This window comes from Aspergillus chevalieri, chromosome 3 (assembly GCF_016861735.1).
Source record: "Aspergillus chevalieri M1 DNA, chromosome 3, nearly complete sequence".
Taxonomy (NCBI): domain Eukaryota; kingdom Fungi; phylum Ascomycota; class Eurotiomycetes; order Eurotiales; family Aspergillaceae; genus Aspergillus; species Aspergillus chevalieri.
Window position 1 is genome coordinate 651,762 of NC_057364.1, and position 18,195 is coordinate 669,956.

The following is an 18,195-nucleotide window of genomic DNA, read 5'->3' on the forward strand; positions in this document are numbered from 1 at the left end:
GCGCGCCGTTAGTGAAATAGAGAGAGAGGAAGGAAAAGAATGAGAGTTGAGATTGAGATTCTCCGAAGTCTAAGGACAACGTGAAGAGAGTTGAGTCCGAGGCCAATAACTTACTTAGGGGGTAAAGGGTAATTTACTGTATACGATACTTGTACAGACCGCCATCTCAATCTACAAGGATATAACTACGAATTAAGATAGTAGCTATATCCAATTCCTGCATATAATCAACTAAACAACAATCGAGACTCGACCCCAGATAACATACAATTCACGAGTAAACAATACTACTATTCTTGGGAACGCGCGCTGCTGTCCGGTCCGTGTCGCTGTTCAGGGGTAAATATGAGCTGAACCATGGATGCGTTGGTTATTACCGTACCATAACCATTCGCTTATCTAAGCCTACGACTCGTGATAAATTATCCAGACGGACAAGATCACTTTTGATTTCTATCCAGTCCCATATGATACAGAGAAGCGAACACCATCAGACAACTATTTTACAGAAGCCATCAAACTCCGAAGCGGGGTTTAGTTCTTCGGGCACGAAATGTCAAACTTGAGCTTGCGGTCCGCAGTGAACAGACCCCAGTGAGTCTCGTCCATCATCTGGCCGTTGTCACCCTTGCTCAAGGGTTTCCATGACTCGTCGAAAGCCTCAAAGTAGAACACATCCACACCCCAGGCGAGCATGCCGCAGACACCTTGCTTCCAGTACTGCTCAGCGTTCTTGGTACCGGCCTTGGCATCACCGTAGTCCGAACCGCCATCTGGTGCCAGTTAGTTAGCCCAATTCATTGCTTTAGAGTCCATGGATAAAGAATATCCTTACCAGTAGGCCAGCCAGTTTCGCCGTTACCAAAGCGGATGTTCTTCGCGTTGTCACCAGCAGCCTGCTGAACATGCTTCATGGCTTGCGACATATCATCAAAATAGGTTTTGGGAGCGCTGTCAATGGGGGTGTTCTGCCAGTAGGCAAAGCCGTTGGCGAGGCTGTAAATTTCGAAACATTAGCTGGTAGGTCCAGTCAACTCCGCAGTCTTATCCGTCCTCTTACACATAGTTCACTCCACCCTGGAGAATAGGGTCAGCAGAGCCGTCATTGAGCTTGTTCCAGCTTTCAACGAATCCAACGCTCAGGTCGGGGAACTCCTTCTGGACTTGTTGGATGCGGTTCAAGAGTTGTTCGGCAGTCAAGCCACCACGGTAGAGAACCTCGGAACCAACGGTGATCGCACGAACGACATCCTCGTTTCCGTGAACGGTAGACTTGAGGGCGTTGAAGTCTTCGTTGAAAGATTGGTCATAGTCGGGCCTGAAGCACGCGTTAGTCTAACGGCACTACGAATGAGTGATCGGACGAAAGGCATACCAGACACCGAGCACAACCTTGAATCCCTTCTCCTTCGCAGCAGGAATGATATTCTTAGCAGTGTCGCAGTTGCTAGCGGAGTAGGTGCGGACAAGCGTCGTCACACTCTTGATAGCGTCAAAGTCGGCCTTGTAGTCGGAGGTTGCCTTGCAGCTCCCATCGGCGTTCTGGTTACCCAAAGCCAGACCCAGCAGACCACGGCCGTCATTGCTGGTAGCGGCAGCCGGCAAAGCCGCCAGCAAGGCAGGAAGCAGACCAGAAACACGCATTATGTTTGATAAGATAGAGAGGTAGAGAGCGGAGGGGAAGAAAAATGAGTGAGCGGACGGGTGTGTACGGAAAAGCCGTAAAAGGAGTAGTACCTAGAGAGACGGCACACGCAGGTATAAATAAAATGGACGAAAAAGGGAACGACACAAGTGAGGGTTCCAGAACTTCTTATTAAATCAAAAGAACGACCCGAGGAGAAAAATTGTGGAACAGACAGAGATGATGAAGTCGCCTCCTGAGATCCGCCGCCTTACAGCCAGTCCAGAACTTCCATTCGGAACCCTCGCCCGGTTCCTGGATCCCTCTCCCCCGAATAGGGAAAATGTACCCGGCGATCGGCTATTCTTGGACCCGAATCCCACCGTACGGGATGCTGCAGGGTCCAGATGTGTAGCCCATATGAGACTTGCAGCGCCCATCCTCATCCCTCCGGTCTGGACTGTCATACAAATATGGAGTATTAGGGTCCTAATGTGGCTAATGCTATTATCCTATTTGCTATTTGATAGATCCATGATAATGTGGCTGCTCTCATTTTATTAATAGACTAAACTAACACTAAAAGTATATCTTTTTTAGAAGCTCATAACCCCTTCATGCAGGAGCACATCCAGGTGGTCTCTGATGGCAAAGGGGATGACTTCTCCTGCTCAATACTGACAAAAATACAGCGTATGGATATTCAGGGTATTGCAAGTCATGATGTCACAAACTCCGGCGATGAGTACGCGCTCGTCCGAACCCTGGATGAACAAAGAGTGAAAAGTCCCTCGTCCGGCGCTCCCTTTCTTTTGCCACCCAATTCATCGCATTGGATCGAACGAACCTTCTTGTCAAAGGACATGAACCGGGGTTACGAAATTGGGGGAAGTGCGTGAAAGATATCCACAATGCTGACAATTTCCTTCCCGGGGGGCCTTTCGGGAAAAGGGCGCGAGCTTCAGGGTGCTCAATTGTCAACCACTGATTTGGCTTGTTCGGGGGTGATTTTCCGTTGTGTTATGTCGTTGAATCGGGTGCTGATGGCCAGCCATCGGTCTCGTTCCCATTTAGCTGCGATGTTGTGCAACATGACTACGTCCTCCAGTGAGAATTCCTCGTCGACATAATACACTTTCTTGGTCTTCGGTGGGTGGGAGGCGCCGTTTTCTTCTTCGTCATCAGTCTGTCAGTAAAAGGTCTGTCAGTCTTCTGCCTGGGATAAGAGAAGCCAGAACACCGGAGAATTGCTTAACTTACATCTCCTGCTGTGACAAGTGGGTCGGCAAAGGAAACGTGACGCTCTGGTTTGGGTTCAGGCTGGGTGGTTCTCGCGAATTTCTTCAAATGCGGATTGCCAACGGGAATCCCGTCGGTCGAGAACGCGCCATCGACCCCAACTTCGACACTCTGGGCTTTCCCACTGCGGAGATAGTCCCAACGTTTCTTGACGTCCTCTATAGGTCTGTTCCCCAATGAGATGGATATGCGGCTCCATGGCACCCGAAAAGCGACGAGTTCTCGGAGCAGTCGGTCTTCCCTCGCTGTCCAAAAACGATAGCATTGATCTATTGTGGTCTCATTAGTAGCTGTTACCTAAAACAGTGCTCGAACCAATGAGATAACGGAAACTCACCTGTCTGGTCATTGGTAGATGCTGTGTTTGAAGCTCGGGTGGCCGTGGCTTGTTCCAAGGTGACCTCTGGTAGAACAGTACTTGCGCGCTATAGCGCGTCTGTCAGGCCACTAATCAATCAGAAAAACATAAGTCAGGTTACCTTATCAGCTATTATCTGGTCGCAGATGGTTTTGTTGCCTTTGAACAGGGTCTTGAAGGGGACTTTGTACTGCTTTCCATCCACAACGAAAACGGGCATGGCGAGTATCTTTATCTCAAAGGATTCGAAAGATCATCAAGACAAACAAAGTAGGATGCTATCTGACAAGAGGTGAATAAAAATGGGCATAAAGGTAAACGAGTGTGTTTCGAGGTGATGGTTGTCAAGTGTTGGTGTCAGCTGGTGTCGAGGAAGTTCTGTGGCTTCCCCAAACAGTAGTCACGGGCTTCCACGTTGTCCGCAAAAGGGACTGGAACTGGGACTTATGTACAAGACAGCATTCAATGAGTTAAGTTGCATTGATATACATTTTTCTCATTTTCGAAATAGCATTGTCCACTACGCATAACTCTACATCAATCAATTGTATTAGAACTGACGATTACCTATGATTTTTCTCCCCCACTCAGAATATCTCGAGCAATATAAAGCCATCCTCGGAAGTAATTGTGAAGTAGTGAAGTGCTCGTAGTTACTCGTAGATGCCGTTGTTCAGAGTTGGTCCGAGCGTCTACGATTTCGCCCAGTGAATTCAGTGAACACCTTGCGCGTCGGCTCGGAGATTCAACTACCAGTCCGCACTCAGCACCTCGACTCACTCCATTCCCTTATTTCGACGAATCCTACGCACCTAGTCCCTCTGGAGTCGATTGAAATCGCCACGCAAGAAAATATCTATCCGCCATGCGGTTCTCCCCAGCGACCTTGCTCATCACAGCGCTGACCTGGATCACCGCCGTGACAGCACACAACATCCAACTTCGGGCACACTCGAGAGAATGCTTTCACGAACCGTTGCATAAGGATGACCGGATGACTGTCACATTCCAGGTTGGTGACAGAGAGTTTGGAGGTAGTGGAAACCTTGAGGTTGATTTCTGGGTATGAGCGGCTCTCCTTTGCGATGCCTGCACCGTTGTTTTCTTTGGATGTTGTCAAAATTTGGGTTAAGGTAGATAACTGACGGGTGCAACCTTTCTTCGCTCTAGGTCGAGGACCCCTTAAGGAACCGTCAATACTTCAAGCAGGCCATTTCCTCCGACGACTACAGTTTCACTGCCCACGCCGATGGCAAGTACATCTACTGCTTCAGCAACGAAGGCTGGACATCCAACTCCAAAGAGGTCTCTTTCAACGTGCACGGAATCGTCTACGTCCCCGAATCGGAAGCGCAGGATCCTTTGGATACTGAAGGTATGACGGGAGCATCACCCCTTCTCGCAATCTGTGCGAGTCGGCCGCTGACACTTCTTGTTTTCCCAACAGTCCGTCGACTCTCGGAAGCTTTGGCTCAAGTTAAGGATGAACAATCGTACATTGTGGTGAGAGAGCGGGTACACCGGAACACAGCGGAGAGCACCAATGCGCGAGTGAAGTGGTGGAGTATCTTCCAGCTTGCCGTGCTTATCGGAGAGGGTGTCTTCCAGGTGTGGTGGTTGAAGAGATTCTTCGAGGTGAGTCAATTTTGAACCGTGGTGTTTGATCTTACTGATCACCTATGTTCTGTTTGCAGGTTAAGCGGGTTGTCTAATTTCTACGTTCGATATTCGGAGCGAGAATTGATGTATTACCGGAGTAGAGCGATTACAAGTCTACTATTTTTGAAGAGAAATACTTTCGAGCATTGTCTCTATCAGAATGATATGCTACGTGCTGGCATGGTACTTTACGAGCCTTATAGCTCGGGAAGATGTTTTGATATGACTTTACGTACACAGGCTAGATGAGGATGTCGCTATGGCAATATTTCTTATTCGCAAAAGCAATCGCATTGTCCACTTTTCCACAATTTAATTAGAATCACATGGGTAATGTAGTGTGTGCTACTTCGTGCGTCCCCGCATTATCATCTCCGTAGGATATCCCTCGGACTCGTAACTACCGTCGCATCGGACAATGCAACCATACGAACAAATCTACCGGAAACAAATACAATACATTGAATTAACTTCTATCAATTGCTTTCAACAACATCATTCATGCAATGTCCCACCCCTCTAGTTCCAGCTTCGATTCTGACGCGCGGTCAAACCACACCAATTCTATATCCACGGACGACCCGCTCTTCCACCTCTGCTGGCGAAGACAACTATGCCAGCATTGCCTGAAAGGTGATTTACAATGTAGCTGGTGTCCTATCGTATGCTTCCCCATTCCCATTCCACCAGAATATAAAATAACAATAGCAGTCCCAAATTTGCGCCCCCAACCCAAGCCACTTCCCAATTCTTTCACCCATAGTCTCTGGGAATATCTGTCCGCTCGGATACAAAGAGCGCTGGGAGCTAAGAACGATGGGGCTAGGGTGTAATGTGAGCAGTATTACATTCTTAACTGCGCTTGTAGCTGTTTTATCGACGTTTGTTGCGGTGGGGTTGGTTTATGGGTCTGTATGGAGTGGGAAGAGGGTTGTCAGCTGGTGGCGAGAGAGAGAAGGGAGATCACGAAGTAACGGAGTATGGAGAGGAAGGCTCGTTGGGATTCTGGGAATGGAGGGTCGTCGTGGCCGGAGGCTTGGTAGTAGTGGTGATGAAGGATTCAATGAGGATCGGGAAGATGAGGAGAGGAGGCCGTTGTTAGGATGAGTCAGATTTACAAGAATTGCCAAACGGCGTCGTGCCGTCAGAAGCAGTACCGCTGAAGACGGCCTGCTCTGCTGGTCCCATGGCGACCATGCCGGTATAGGGAGCTGCGAAGTCGCTCTGCTAAGCTCTGTCCTCTTATCCGGGCAACTGTTCGTATTTATGGTTTCATCTTTGGTTCTATACAGCCAGTCAGTGCTTTTTTTAACAACAGTTTGTAATGAGCGCTTACTTGACAACACCATGAGCATTCAAGCGCAGGTGCTGGGCATCCGGATCGGCATGGATATAATCGTTACCAACACCGATGAATTCTGCATCAATGGCGGGTTCGAATGCCGGATCGCTTCTCAGTATGCCGTCCGACATGGACTCTTACCGTACATATTAGACGAGCCTTTTTATGAGGCATTAGGGAAGAAAGACTGACCACAACCATCAGGTTATTGGTTCGTGATGCGCTGCCTGCAGGTATGCATCAGTCGACTATATTCCATGATACATGTAGTGTTCACGCACCCACCGGTAATGGTGCGTCAATAGTGACCTGCATAGCGTAATTAGGGACAATCTCTTGCATCTATAATCAGGAGACCTACCCAGACCGTAAAGGCAGGCTTGATCGAGGAAAATTCAGACATTATGGTTATTTGCGAATTTACAGCCTGTCAATTAGAAGTGTTCATTCTTCAGTAAACACACAGTTATTTACTATTTATGCTGAAATGCTGACCCCGCATCCTGTGACAGATGATTATCAGATCAGTACTCCATACAATGTTATTCAGACTCCCTGGTGTGCTGCTATGTAAGAGGCAATGTTATTTCAAACTTGACCCCATCTCTCTTACCTAATGGAGTACCATCATTATTCCTCTTACTTCTTGATCACAGACTCGCACAGACATGCGCGATATGTCTTGTATGCCACAGACCAGCACAAGGTCCTTAACGGTCCGGCTAACCAGACCCTATCCCGCCGCCCACGTGCGCGCACAACGCGCTCTCACTGTCCGCAGCAGCGCCTCTTGTGAATCGCGTCGATCTGGGGTTGCCTGCGGCCAAGATGGGACTCTGGTCACGAGCATACAATGGAAGAGGAAAATAAAAGGCTTCAAGTTTCCCTTGAGATTCACCAATACAGAGTACAGTCGCCATAAACTACTTTTTCCTAGTTCGTTGGTTCTACCCCTGGAGCGGCCCCTGATTGGGCGAAATTTGATTAAATCGGAGTCCACACAACGTGCCAGTGACGTCGCTGACTAGGGTCGGTAAGTTACAGGATTTTTCTTTATGAAGTAAATAATCACTACAAGTACAGGTGTATTGTTGTTGTTTGTATGCTGATATCGAGCTAGACCCGTCTCCCGTATTTTCGCGGGATTGATGATTGTCTGTACGACTGGCCAACAGCACCCATGATTCCAAAACTGCTGTTCTCGGCTTTCTTTTTCGCCAATGCCTTCGCCATTCTCCTTGCAGGTCACGAGCAGCAGCAGCAGCCATTGGGTAACGGCGTCTCTTCTTCGACGGCGCATAGCGCTGGAGGAGCGCAGAGGCTAACTGGGCGGTTCCTGCATATTACAGGTATGTTGCGATCGAAATGGTTTACACGTCAATTGGTGATGGGTTTTGACATTCTTCATTCTTCCGTGCCAGATCCCCATCCCGATTCGCACTATAAACGAGGAGCGTCAAGTGACAATAATTGCCATCGAGGCCATGGATCTGCCGGATACTTTGGAGCGGTAGGAACCGATTGCGATGCTCCGTTGATCTTGATGAACGCGACTTTCCGATGGATCGAGCAAAATCTAAAGGGGAATATTGACTTTGTGCTCTGGACTGGCGATTCCGCCCGGCATGACAGGGATGAGAAGACTCCGCGGACAATGGAGGAAATCATCTACCTGAACGAAATTTTGTCACAGAAATTCATCGATGTTTTCCAAGACTCCATCCCCGTCGTTCCGACAATTGGAAACAACGATATTATGCCACATAACACGATGAAGGAGGGACCGAACCGTTGGACGAAGACGTTTTTGGATGTCTGGGGCAAGTTCATCCCGGAGTCTGAGCGACATAGTTTTGTGGAGGGTGGCTGGTTCACGAGCGAAGTGATCCCTGGTAAATTGGCAGCCATCAGTCTCAACACCATGTACTTCTATAGTTCCAACTCCGCGGTGGATGGATGCGACGACAAGGATGAGCCGGGTTATGAGCACATGGAGTGGCTCAGAATCCAGCTGAAACTGCTTCGCCAGCGCAAGATGAAGGCAATTCTGATCGGGCATGTACCTCCGGCCAGGGCAGGCTCAAAACAAGGATGGGATGAAACGTGCTGGCAGAAATACACCCTATGGTTGCATCAATATCGAGATGTCATTGTTGGGAGCGTTTATGGACATATGAACATCGACCACTTCATATTCCAGGACAGCCACGATATCGACATCGTCGATTTGGAAGGTGACAATACGGGGACTGAAAATTTCTCTATCCAATCAATCGCAAACTATCTTGACGCCCTTCGAGACCAATGGTCCGATATGCCATCCCCGCCATCTGGTCTCTCAATTGAGGAGTGCTTGGATGAAGACTTTGCAGAGACTGATGGCGATGGGCTTTGGACAGATATATCCAAGAAGAGAAAGAAGAAAAAGAAGTTCTTGAGAAAGATCGGTGGTCCTCTGGCCGAAAGATACAGTGTCTCTTTGGTGTCACCTAGTTTGGTGCCAACCTACTTTCCTACGCTCCGTGTGATTGAATATAACATCACTGACTTGGAAGATACGCCGATTTGGTCTGATATTCAAGAAAACACGGAGGTCTCATATCCCGACAACGATGACATACCGGACGTTTTGGAACCCGAAGACTCTCCGATAGTGGACATTGACATGAAGAAAAAGAAAAAGAAGAAACCAAAAAAGCCAAACTTCAAAGTACCAGAACCCCCGCCGTCTTCCGCCCTTCCGGGTCCTGGCTACTCAAACCAGCCGTTGTCCTGGCTCGGATATACGCAGTACTACGCCAACCTAACGAGGATAAACGAGGAAATGTCCTTGCGCGAGTCAATGTACCGAGACGAGGCTGGGAACAACGTCAATTTTACCAGCGTTGACGATGTATTTGACTTCGAGGTCGAGTACGATACTCAGAACGACCACATCTACAAAATGAAGGACCTGACTGTCCGCAGCTTCTTCGATCTAGCCAGTCGGATTGCGAACAACATTCCGAATACCCTGGAATCACCTGCTGACACTAACGACGGCGATTGCAATAGCCAAAAGAAGAAAAAGAAGAAAGGTAAAAAGAAGAAGAACAAGGCATGGAAGACCTTCCTTGATCGGGCGTTCGTTGGGTATTTGGACATCAATAATCTCGAAGAGACAGAATCATGATTTCACGCTCGCTAGGATTTTAGACATTGTTATCTCTTTCTTGTATATAGAATTAATTTTATAATATACATATGTACCTATACGAACTTGATTTTCTAGAGCGACCGTGACTTTCCCCTTCCGGATGCCGCCGCTTTTACGAGGGCGCTCAGGGGCTTGCTCAGTGAGTATTCTCTGTCACCAGTCAGTACTCAGTGAGCACTCAGGACCTGCTCAGGGCACGCTCGGTGATCAGTCAACTCAAGCCACCGCATGTCAATCAACTGCTTGGTGGCTAACTTTTGCATCACAAGAAGCATCTTCACCTTGTTCTCAAAAGTCTGTCGACTTGATAAGAGTACTGGTCAGCTGTCGGGATTCTTGGACTGACAGATATGCTGAAACCAATCTTCTGGCGTGCCCCTGGCCCTTGTGAGAAGATAATTTGAAAAGCTTGGTGATGTGGAAAGGATAAATCTATCCCCCCACCATACAGTTATCAGAAAATCGCATGAAGGTTGACACTTGACAGTGGGAGATAGGATAAGAAGAGCAAGAGCAGTAGTTTTGAATGAGTGAGCCACTGTGATTATTTATTTGAGGACCATTAGGCATCTGCGTCGTATCTGCCTAGACAGCTCCTATGGAATATAATATCATGTCACCTACAACGCTGAACTTCATGCCCAGGCCACCAATCCATGTTATAAGAATAGAATAAGTTTATAGCGAGTATCGGCATGTTGAATTCTGTCAAAAATCAGTCTGAGAGTATGTTCCCAGAGTTCTACTTTATCTGACATTTCCTGTGCGGTTACTCAGCCGTGTCCTCACCCTCACAGATAAGCATTTGACGATGTGATCGTTCAGCCACCTCCCGGTATTTCTGGGCAAATCGCTCATCACCAGCCACAAAGGCAAACTGACGCTTCCACTCCCTCCAGCGCTCCATACTCCACATTTGGCGTAACCCTGACACGCTTTCCACCTTTGTACATTGCTGGTAGACATAGTGACATTCATCTGACCACATAATCCACTGGGCAGCTCCAAGCATAAAGTTGCCAATCTTATTCAGTCCATCAATTGGACGCTTCTGCAAATCTGGGTATTCATCACTGGACGGCAGTATGTCATCTAGAGAACTCAGAAAACCACAGTCAACCAAGCCTGAACAGGTTAGGCGCGCCATAGCAGAATTGTAGTTGCGCCAGCGATAGGGAGGGTAGCAGGCTAGAGAGGTCAAATATCAGACATAATTATCTTGAGAGAGTTTGGCTAGAGTAGTTATACATACATGTTATCTCATAATCAAATAACTCAGCGACTGCTTCCCAATTTCCTTCAAGTGGTCACAATAGCACAGTGGGATAAGGTTCATTGGGGTCTTCAGAAGGACAACCTGTATAAACCTCATGCTGTGGAAGTGCTCGCAGTGCCTCAAGAAATTCAACAATCTGATTTTGTCCAGGGTGGTAGGGGGGAAATGCGGAACATAATCAGGCAATTGATAGGAATATCGTGTGGATAGCTAGCCTAGGATTTGGCACGAGGTCGTACATGTTAACCCCCTGGGCTCTTTCTTCTGGTGTGAGAGCCTGCGGATCTGGCCGTTTCATCACCTCATTCTGCCTTCGATTGGTTACTTCAGTGATGGTGGTGTCAAAATCAATGGCCGCCTGGCTTGGGCTCATATCCCCATTGACCAGGGCCTCTAGTCTCTTCTTTATTGGTAGATCTTCTTCATCGTCGTATTCAGAATACAATTTTAAGGGCAGCGGCTTGTGCTCAAAGTCGTCTGAGTATTCAGGGTTCACATTGAGGGTTGGCATGTTGAACTTAACAAGTAACCTCTAGTCTGTCTGTTCCCAAGGAATGTGTGAATGGCTCTATTTCTTTGAAATATTGTTGAGCGGAACTGATGGACAGATCACAGAAAGACTAGAAGTATTGATATTAGCTCTCAAGGTCAGGGGGAGGTGGGGTTAGGATGAGATGATTCTTGGTCGCTGTCAATGCTGGCCCCCACCGGGCTGCAGTCATGCTTAACTAAACAAGGCTGTACGTGACGGACGATCCTCCGCCCCTATTCCTGCTAACTAAGTGTCGGAACCAAGGGTGTAGTGGACATATGGCTCAACCAATGGAATCGCAAAAGAGGTCTGAATTACTGTATAGCTCCTATGAGAGATCAGGTCGGCTGAGGTCAATATTTTGGTCGGTTGTGCCAAAGTGGGGCATTTAGCGTCTTGGAAGTCATGTGACTTACATCCCAGCGTGTAATATCTTGCAACCCAATTGACATCTTTCACAGTACTTACCAACCACTAATCTCTTTAAGATGGCTGCCATGTCGAATAATGTAAGTTTTATTGAACCCAAACCACTTCTAGGATGATTATATGTCTATTAGACAGTTTTTAAATCACATTGTCACATTCCAATCACTTACTGGCTTGTTCAAAAGTGATATTGTTAGTACCTCCGCCAGTTAACCAGAGTTTCCGGCTTACGAAATTTATAAGCTCACAACCACTTAGCGACTGCTTAGCAACTACTTAAAAAACTACTTGTTGGCTGGCCTCCAGGATGAAATCGGACATATTCTGATATATATATATATATATGTTATTTATGCGGGACAGGAGTAATAAATATTTCCTTATTAAGTTGATAACTTTGAAAAGAGTGTATGTACCACATAATAACGCTATGAAAATATATATTGCAGTCCCAACCAGAAAGTAAAATCAACTGCTTGATAACTGCTTAACAACCACTTGATAACCACTTTACTATTGTAAAGATCTGAATAAAACTTTTTCAAAAGCCAACTAACTACCTACTAAGTAGTTATCAATCAGTTTCCTCTTCCTGTAACTTCCTCCGTTCCTTGATAAGTTCTAACTCTGCCTTTTCATTAGCAATTTGCTTAGCGCGGGTCTCTTCCTCCTGAGCCTTAACAGCTGCCTCCATCTGCCGAAGCTCAAGATCTTGCCTCCTTTGCTCAAGTGTCATGATATTTGTAGAGGCAAGTCGTCGAAGACCTGGCTGAGTAGAATGGACAGATCTAAGCACTCTGTAAGTGTGACGGCTCACATATGATAGCTCACATGGCGGTTCAACACTACGGCAATGGATGATACATCACAAACACCATCCAGTCATGTCGCCAACAATCCTCTTAAACCTCTTCATGACCTAGATAGATTTCCTCTTCTTCTTTCTTCTCCAGATTCGATATTCTCGTCGATGGCTACAATAGTTAGATAGGAATTCAGTTCGTTATTATCTACTATTCCGAGCCCGTGACAGTAAGTGCTTTGCCTAGCAGTAGGCCAGTAGCCAGGTAGTTAAGACTTAAGACTTACTCATTATCATCATGTGTATGTGATGGTGAGGATGATGATACTCTCAAATTTCTGCATCATGCGGAGAGGAGAATAGAATGTTAAGTTTCGATTCAATACAATACCTAACGAAATATCTCGCTTGGGCCGTTCCTGCTTAATAAACGGTCTTGGCGTCACGTGCTCGAGGTGTACCTCGCTTGGGTTGTTCGCGCACCTCGGGTGAGCTATGTCCACAGCTCCTATCTGGCAGTTTATGAGGGCAAGCTGACTAATACAAAAACAATCGGCAATTTAGATAGTCCACCTCCGAGCTATGGATTCCGACATCAACCAATCAACACACTAATATCACATGCTCACATTCCTTGGCGGCAGGTCTTAGCATCCATCTCTAATGATCATAATGACCATCTCTCATCTCACTACATTCTATTCCCTGCAAAATTCTTTCTCAACTGATGTAAAATAATCCTGGATGGAAAACTGACACATATCACTTGCCTCTCTGTGTAACAAGGCTGTCAGCAACCTCTTACAGTATTGTTTGTCAGGCAGGTGCATTTCTCGCCCTTATTAGGCAGGTGCAACTCTTGTTCTCATCAGGCAGGTGCAGTCCTTGTTCTCGTCAGGCAAGTGCACTTCTAGTCCTTGTCTTACAATGACCGCCGCCATCACCAGCTGGGTGCTCAACCCAATCCAGTCTTTGACAATGTCTCGACCGCGTACTCGCAAGTTATGGTGCACTTTATCCCATGATCTTCAGCAGTCATTTCCTATAGAGTGTGCTGCAGACCAAGATGATATTGACACTCTCAAAAAGAAGATCTGGGATCGTTTACCAGCACGCTTTGAAGATACTCTAACCGACTACAGTGAGCTCAAGCTCTACAGCCCTGTTGTGCAACTCGATTATGAAGAGGAGTTTGATGTGAAAAATGGTGAATTCCTAAATCCACGCCGAATGATTACATCACTCTTCCCTGAAAGCAAGGATCCAGATGTGGATATTGTTGTTGTTGTGAGCGGAGGTGCCACTACACGGAAACGGAAGCGCTCTGAATCACAAAGTGGTGAGAGTATCTCATTCCCAATGATCTTTTCATGCCTGAGTTAACAATTACACATTACAGCAAATATACCTCGGATACAGTATATCACAGAGAATAAGTTGATATGCCCTCGAGAGCGTACAGTGTCCAAACTTGCAGCCATTTTGGATGATGTGAACATAGTCCATGTGCGTGGAACTCCAGCCAGTGGCAAAACATGTCTCTCAGAACTTTTGAGAGACTACTATCGCAAAGAGGGAAGAATGGTTTTCTTAATCAAGAAATGGGAAGAGCTTGATTCCGGGGACCCTTGGGAAAGTTTTATTGAGCTTGTCAAAAAAAGGAATAAGGAACTACAAGGTGTCCCAACCACTGGTTTAACCATGACTTCATCACAATCAGAACAGGACCTCTCTTGGGTTTTGACATCAGACACTGTGATTCTCGTGGATGAGGCACAGGTGACCTACAATGATACTGCACTCTGGAACACAATCATCAAAGAAAGACGAAGTCTTACCTGTTTATATAATTTTCGACTGTGTCTTTTCTGCTCTTATGGCAGCCCGAGAACCGGCCCAGATCAAACATTCTTCACCCCAGTCACCCTTTTTGACAAACAACGTATCTCATTAACACCACAAAACCAGTCACGCTCACCACCTATTGGTCTATTTTATGACAAAGAAGAGTTCAAGGATGTTGTTTCACGATTACTTACATACAAATATCCAGAAAGGTTCACTTTCGATGAAAGTGCCCAGGACTACATATTTGCATTATCAAACGGTCATCCAGGAGCAGTGGAATCCATAGTCAATGTACTTTTCCAGGTACGTGCCAAAGATCTCTTTTTTTTTTTAACCTCACCATATTGGAACATGTTGAGAAGTTCTATCTGAGGAGCAAAGAAACTAACAGTTTTAGAACTATCGCCATGACATTAAGTATGAGACCATTAGAACCTTGACAGAAGACCATGTCATCTGGTTCCTGGAGGACACCGCCACAGTCTTTGACAAGCTTAGTAGAGAGTCAGTCGATCACTCTTTCCCTCATATAAAGAGGTGCACAAGCAAGATTTTGAAAATATTGAACACAATTACAGAGGAAGGGAGTATTCCATTTGATATCAATGATGCAGACATCAGGTTCTGTTATCAGAATGGTTGGATTCACAGGGTAGCTTTGGATGGTGACAATATTGCAGTTCTGCCATCGCGCTTACATGAAAAGTAATTCTTCTCACAAGCCCCTATTGTTCTTCTGTTCTGACCATCTTAGATACATTGAATATTCAATTGGCACAATGTCACAGCTGTTGCCTGCCAGATTCGACTCACTACCAAAATTATGTGAAGAAATCCTCAGCAAATTCTCCATCATGAACTTAAGGCACTCAGCTGAGGGCAAAAAGATGTCAACTGCATCACAACCCAGACCCGTGGAAGCACAGTATCAAGCTGAGTTTTACAGGGGATTTGTCCATACAGCAGGGCAAGGTGTACCGATATCCACTGAATGGTCAAGAACCAGGGATGGTCGAGTGGATTTCTATATTCCAGAAAAGAAATGGGCGGTCGAATTGCTGAGAAATCATATCCAAGTCAATGAACATATCTCTCGATTCAAGGAGGGTGGAAAATATCATCCCTGGCTGAAGGAGAAAATGGTCAAGGATTGGATCATAATTGACTGTGCAACTTCTTTGCCAACAAATGGTATGTTTTGACTAAGTGTCCAATTCAGTGGCTCTGATTTCATTCCACTAACAACTTAATAGAGTTCACTGAGCCTAGGCTGTGGCATGCTGTGTTTATCAATGATTATTCTGTACTGCAGCTGTATAACCATCAGCAAAGTCTTATGATGTCTGTGCATCTAAAGAATTGACAAGAAGCAGGGATGATATGGCTATTATACTGTTTACTTGCCTTTGTTTTTTTTTCTGTGGTATCTTTGTTAGCTGTAGCCAACTTCTTGACTAGCAAGCAATCAGATGGATTCACCCGGTTTCCTTTGCCTTGCCCCCATGGCTTCTCCTTTTCTTTCCTCTCCAGGGCTGATATTCTCGTCTTATGGCTACCTAGCTTAGATTAAGAATACTATCTCATTTTATCTACCAGACCAAGCTCGTGACAAAAAAGGCAATACTCTTAGAGTCAGAAGCAAGTTGATGAATGGGAAGGTAGACTTATGGACTTGTATCTGGATTCTGGCCAAGACTTGTTGCAATAATGTTTTTTGCAAGATCTGAGAGGGAATGGATTAGTGATACAGTACTTATAACTCGACACAAATAGAAAAGAAAAGAATAATGACTGATCACAGACTTACAATGAATAGTAAGTATATGAATAGTATGAGACCACAGACAAAGCACCGTTGCATGGAAGGGATATGATGCTACGTTTGGCTGATGGGCAAGAACACTTTTACAATGTCAGTAGGGATCATTTACTGTTGTCATCCTAAGCAGTAAGCCTTTGTGACAATTGGTTCTATCTTGCTTGCTCCTGGGATTTCTTCAGACTCCTGTCACAACCTGGTTTCTCTCGTATCGTACCTAGGGTTCTAGTTAGTTGTATTTCGAGACTGGACACTTACCTTAAGTGTCTCCCAAGATATCGTATGCTCAATGCCCCTCCGGGTCCGGTTCGATAAGTCGTATGCGTTGATGGGTATATCGCCCCCTCCAGGCTCCGTAAGATAATCAACAAATAGAAACGGTAAAGGTAACGAATAGAGAAACAAGGTCAACCGAGTACGTATACTGGGTTGTTGGTTAAGTGCGGACGAGTCAGAAACTAGAAGGTAACCAATGCTTGATTAACTAGATTGATCGCGAAGAACTAAGCTAAGTACATGAATGAGCGTCCTTATATATGTTTCCTCCTTCATAGCCATCATGTCCCTCTGCTATGCTGGGTATGATTGTCATCATATCCGATCATACCTGTTGCTATGTTCGGATCTGATGAAGGATCACGTGACATATCCGCTGGTTCGGCCAATTCGATCCCTGTTCCTCCTGCGTTTCCTTCATCAACTATTATCCAATAGTTTCTGCCTTGACTCTCCATATCATCACGTGAGATTAATACGTTGAGGTCTGTAACAACTCCTAGGAGTGCTGAACAGGATCATAAGACAGCCAATCCTGCTCTTGAGAGCTAGAAGCACGCTCCCCAGACATAGGGTAGTCTCTAGAGCGAATTGAATCTTCATGGGAGCTTAGTTTACCCCACTATCTCTGGGGAGAAGCTGGCATGGTAAGAAGTGGAGCAGAAGGAATGATGGCCTCAATTTCCTGTTCCATTGATGGTGCTATTCGCTTTGTTGAGGGGGGTCGAAGGGGTGGTGGCCAAAAGCGCTATGAAGCAAAATGGACTCAGATGAAACTCTAGCGTGGTGCGTTTTATTGAGGCTATCTTAGTCAGGCTACTCACCCTCTGCTCAGTCCCCTACTCATTGATCAGCTCAGGCTGCTCAGGGCATGCTCAGGTCTGCACAGTGAGCAAAAAGTGGCGAGGGGTGAGCGCTAAAACGGAAAGGGAATGCCTTCGAGCTGTCTAGAAAAACAAGTACGTATGGATTTCGCATCATAACTTCACAGCATCTCGAGAGTTACCCGATTCGGATGCGACGCAAAGCATTGGAGGTCAAGACGGCGGTGAGATACTGCCAGAACTTTTTCCTCGTTTTGCATCAGTCATAGCGTGTCAGTTTCTAGAAACGGGTCATTTTTCTATCTGAAAATGGCAAGAAAGAATACTTCATTGCCTTCTTCTTTAGCCATAATCACGAGTACGTTCTCCCATGATCAATCCCGCCACGCTGGCAGAGCCTCTGCCAACTGTCAGTGCGCTCGAGTCAGGATGCGCGCTACGAACCGCGCGGGTCTCCCGCTCGAGGGTTCACCCGCCCGCCCGCTTAGTCGAGAATAACTCCATACACAGAAAGAAGCAGAGAGAAACGGTCTGAATCAAGCTCAATGGCATGATGGAGCGCTGCAGATACGCTGACTGCATCAGCCATGGAGTACGGGGTACGGAGCCTGAGTTGTATCCGGAGTACGTCCTGCGACCGAGTGGCTGGGCGATCCACACTGTGCATCTACAGATACCGCGTTGTTCCGGCCGGATGTAAAGCTGCAGGGAAGGAGCAGGAGTCGAACTGCTTGGATTTTGACACGTATCGAAGCTGTGCCGCCCCTCTCCGGAAGCATTCGCTGCATTGATTAGTGGAATAAAGAGGCCCCCCGCCTCATCTCAGTTTAGTCTGGATTGGAACCGAGATAGTATTGACATGATGGTGTCTCGGATAGCGAGCGGATGGGTAAAATCAATTCGTCTGGAGT

The 18,195-nt window shown here is 46.4% G+C and overlaps 9 protein-coding genes across 9 annotated transcripts; 3 read left to right on the forward strand and 6 right to left on the reverse strand.

Annotated features, from left to right (window-relative positions):
* Positions 1-534: 534 nt before the first annotated feature.
* Positions 535-1,644, reverse strand: bgt1 (1,3-beta-glucanosyltransferase Bgt1; the record flags this gene model as incomplete). Its single annotated transcript, XM_043276821.1, has 4 exons — positions 535-773; positions 836-996; positions 1,061-1,318; positions 1,376-1,644. The coding sequence occupies 4 exons, from the start codon at positions 1,642-1,644 to the stop codon at positions 535-537; spliced, it is 927 nt and encodes a 308-aa protein (XP_043134761.1).
* Positions 1,645-2,594: 950 nt separating this feature from the next.
* Positions 2,595-3,501, reverse strand: ACHE_30227A (SANT/Myb-like DNA-binding domain-containing protein; the record flags this gene model as incomplete). The annotated part of the gene is made up of 4 exons (XM_043276822.1): positions 2,595-2,810; positions 2,885-3,192; positions 3,261-3,348; positions 3,403-3,501. The coding sequence occupies 4 exons, from the start codon at positions 3,499-3,501 to the stop codon at positions 2,595-2,597; spliced, it is 711 nt and encodes a 236-aa protein (XP_043134762.1).
* A 645-nt stretch (positions 3,502-4,146) lies between these two features.
* EMP24 (emp24/gp25L/p24 family protein) lies at positions 4,147-4,993 on the forward strand (the record flags this gene model as incomplete). The annotated part of the gene is made up of 4 exons (XM_043276823.1): positions 4,147-4,344; positions 4,452-4,656; positions 4,729-4,916; positions 4,976-4,993. 4 exons carry the CDS (start codon positions 4,147-4,149, stop codon positions 4,991-4,993), a joined length of 609 nt encoding a protein of 202 aa, XP_043134763.1.
* A 1,279-nt stretch (positions 4,994-6,272) lies between these two features.
* On the reverse strand, positions 6,273-6,685 carry ACHE_30229A (uncharacterized protein; the record flags this gene model as incomplete). Its single annotated transcript, XM_043276824.1, has 4 exons — positions 6,273-6,416; positions 6,475-6,509; positions 6,564-6,591; positions 6,644-6,685. The coding sequence occupies 4 exons, from the start codon at positions 6,683-6,685 to the stop codon at positions 6,273-6,275; spliced, it is 249 nt and encodes an 82-aa protein (XP_043134764.1).
* A 777-nt stretch (positions 6,686-7,462) lies between these two features.
* Positions 7,463-9,454, forward strand: PPN1 (endopolyphosphatase; the record flags this gene model as incomplete). The annotated part of the gene is made up of 1 exon (XM_043276825.1): positions 7,463-9,454. One exon carries the CDS (start codon positions 7,463-7,465, stop codon positions 9,452-9,454), a length of 1,992 nt encoding a protein of 663 aa, XP_043134765.1.
* A 793-nt stretch (positions 9,455-10,247) lies between these two features.
* ACHE_30231A (uncharacterized protein) lies at positions 10,248-10,625 on the reverse strand (the record flags this gene model as incomplete). The annotated part of the gene is made up of 1 exon (XM_043276826.1): positions 10,248-10,625. The coding sequence occupies one exon, from the start codon at positions 10,623-10,625 to the stop codon at positions 10,248-10,250; it is 378 nt and encodes a 125-aa protein (XP_043134766.1).
* A 307-nt stretch (positions 10,626-10,932) lies between these two features.
* On the reverse strand, positions 10,933-11,265 carry ACHE_30232A (uncharacterized protein; the record flags this gene model as incomplete). Its single annotated transcript, XM_043276827.1, has 1 exon — positions 10,933-11,265. The coding sequence occupies one exon, from the start codon at positions 11,263-11,265 to the stop codon at positions 10,933-10,935; it is 333 nt and encodes a 110-aa protein (XP_043134767.1).
* Positions 11,266-12,289: 1,024 nt separating this feature from the next.
* ACHE_30233A (uncharacterized protein) lies at positions 12,290-12,451 on the reverse strand (the record flags this gene model as incomplete). The annotated part of the gene is made up of 1 exon (XM_043276828.1): positions 12,290-12,451. The coding sequence occupies one exon, from the start codon at positions 12,449-12,451 to the stop codon at positions 12,290-12,292; it is 162 nt and encodes a 53-aa protein (XP_043134768.1).
* Positions 12,452-13,444: 993 nt separating this feature from the next.
* On the forward strand, positions 13,445-15,728 carry ACHE_30234S (crinkler effector domain-containing protein; the record flags this gene model as incomplete). The annotated part of the gene is made up of 5 exons (XM_043276829.1): positions 13,445-13,856; positions 13,917-14,668; positions 14,763-15,070; positions 15,120-15,556; positions 15,619-15,728. The coding sequence occupies 5 exons, from the start codon at positions 13,445-13,447 to the stop codon at positions 15,726-15,728; spliced, it is 2,019 nt and encodes a 672-aa protein (XP_043134769.1).
* Between the last annotated feature and the right edge of the window lie 2,467 nt (positions 15,729-18,195).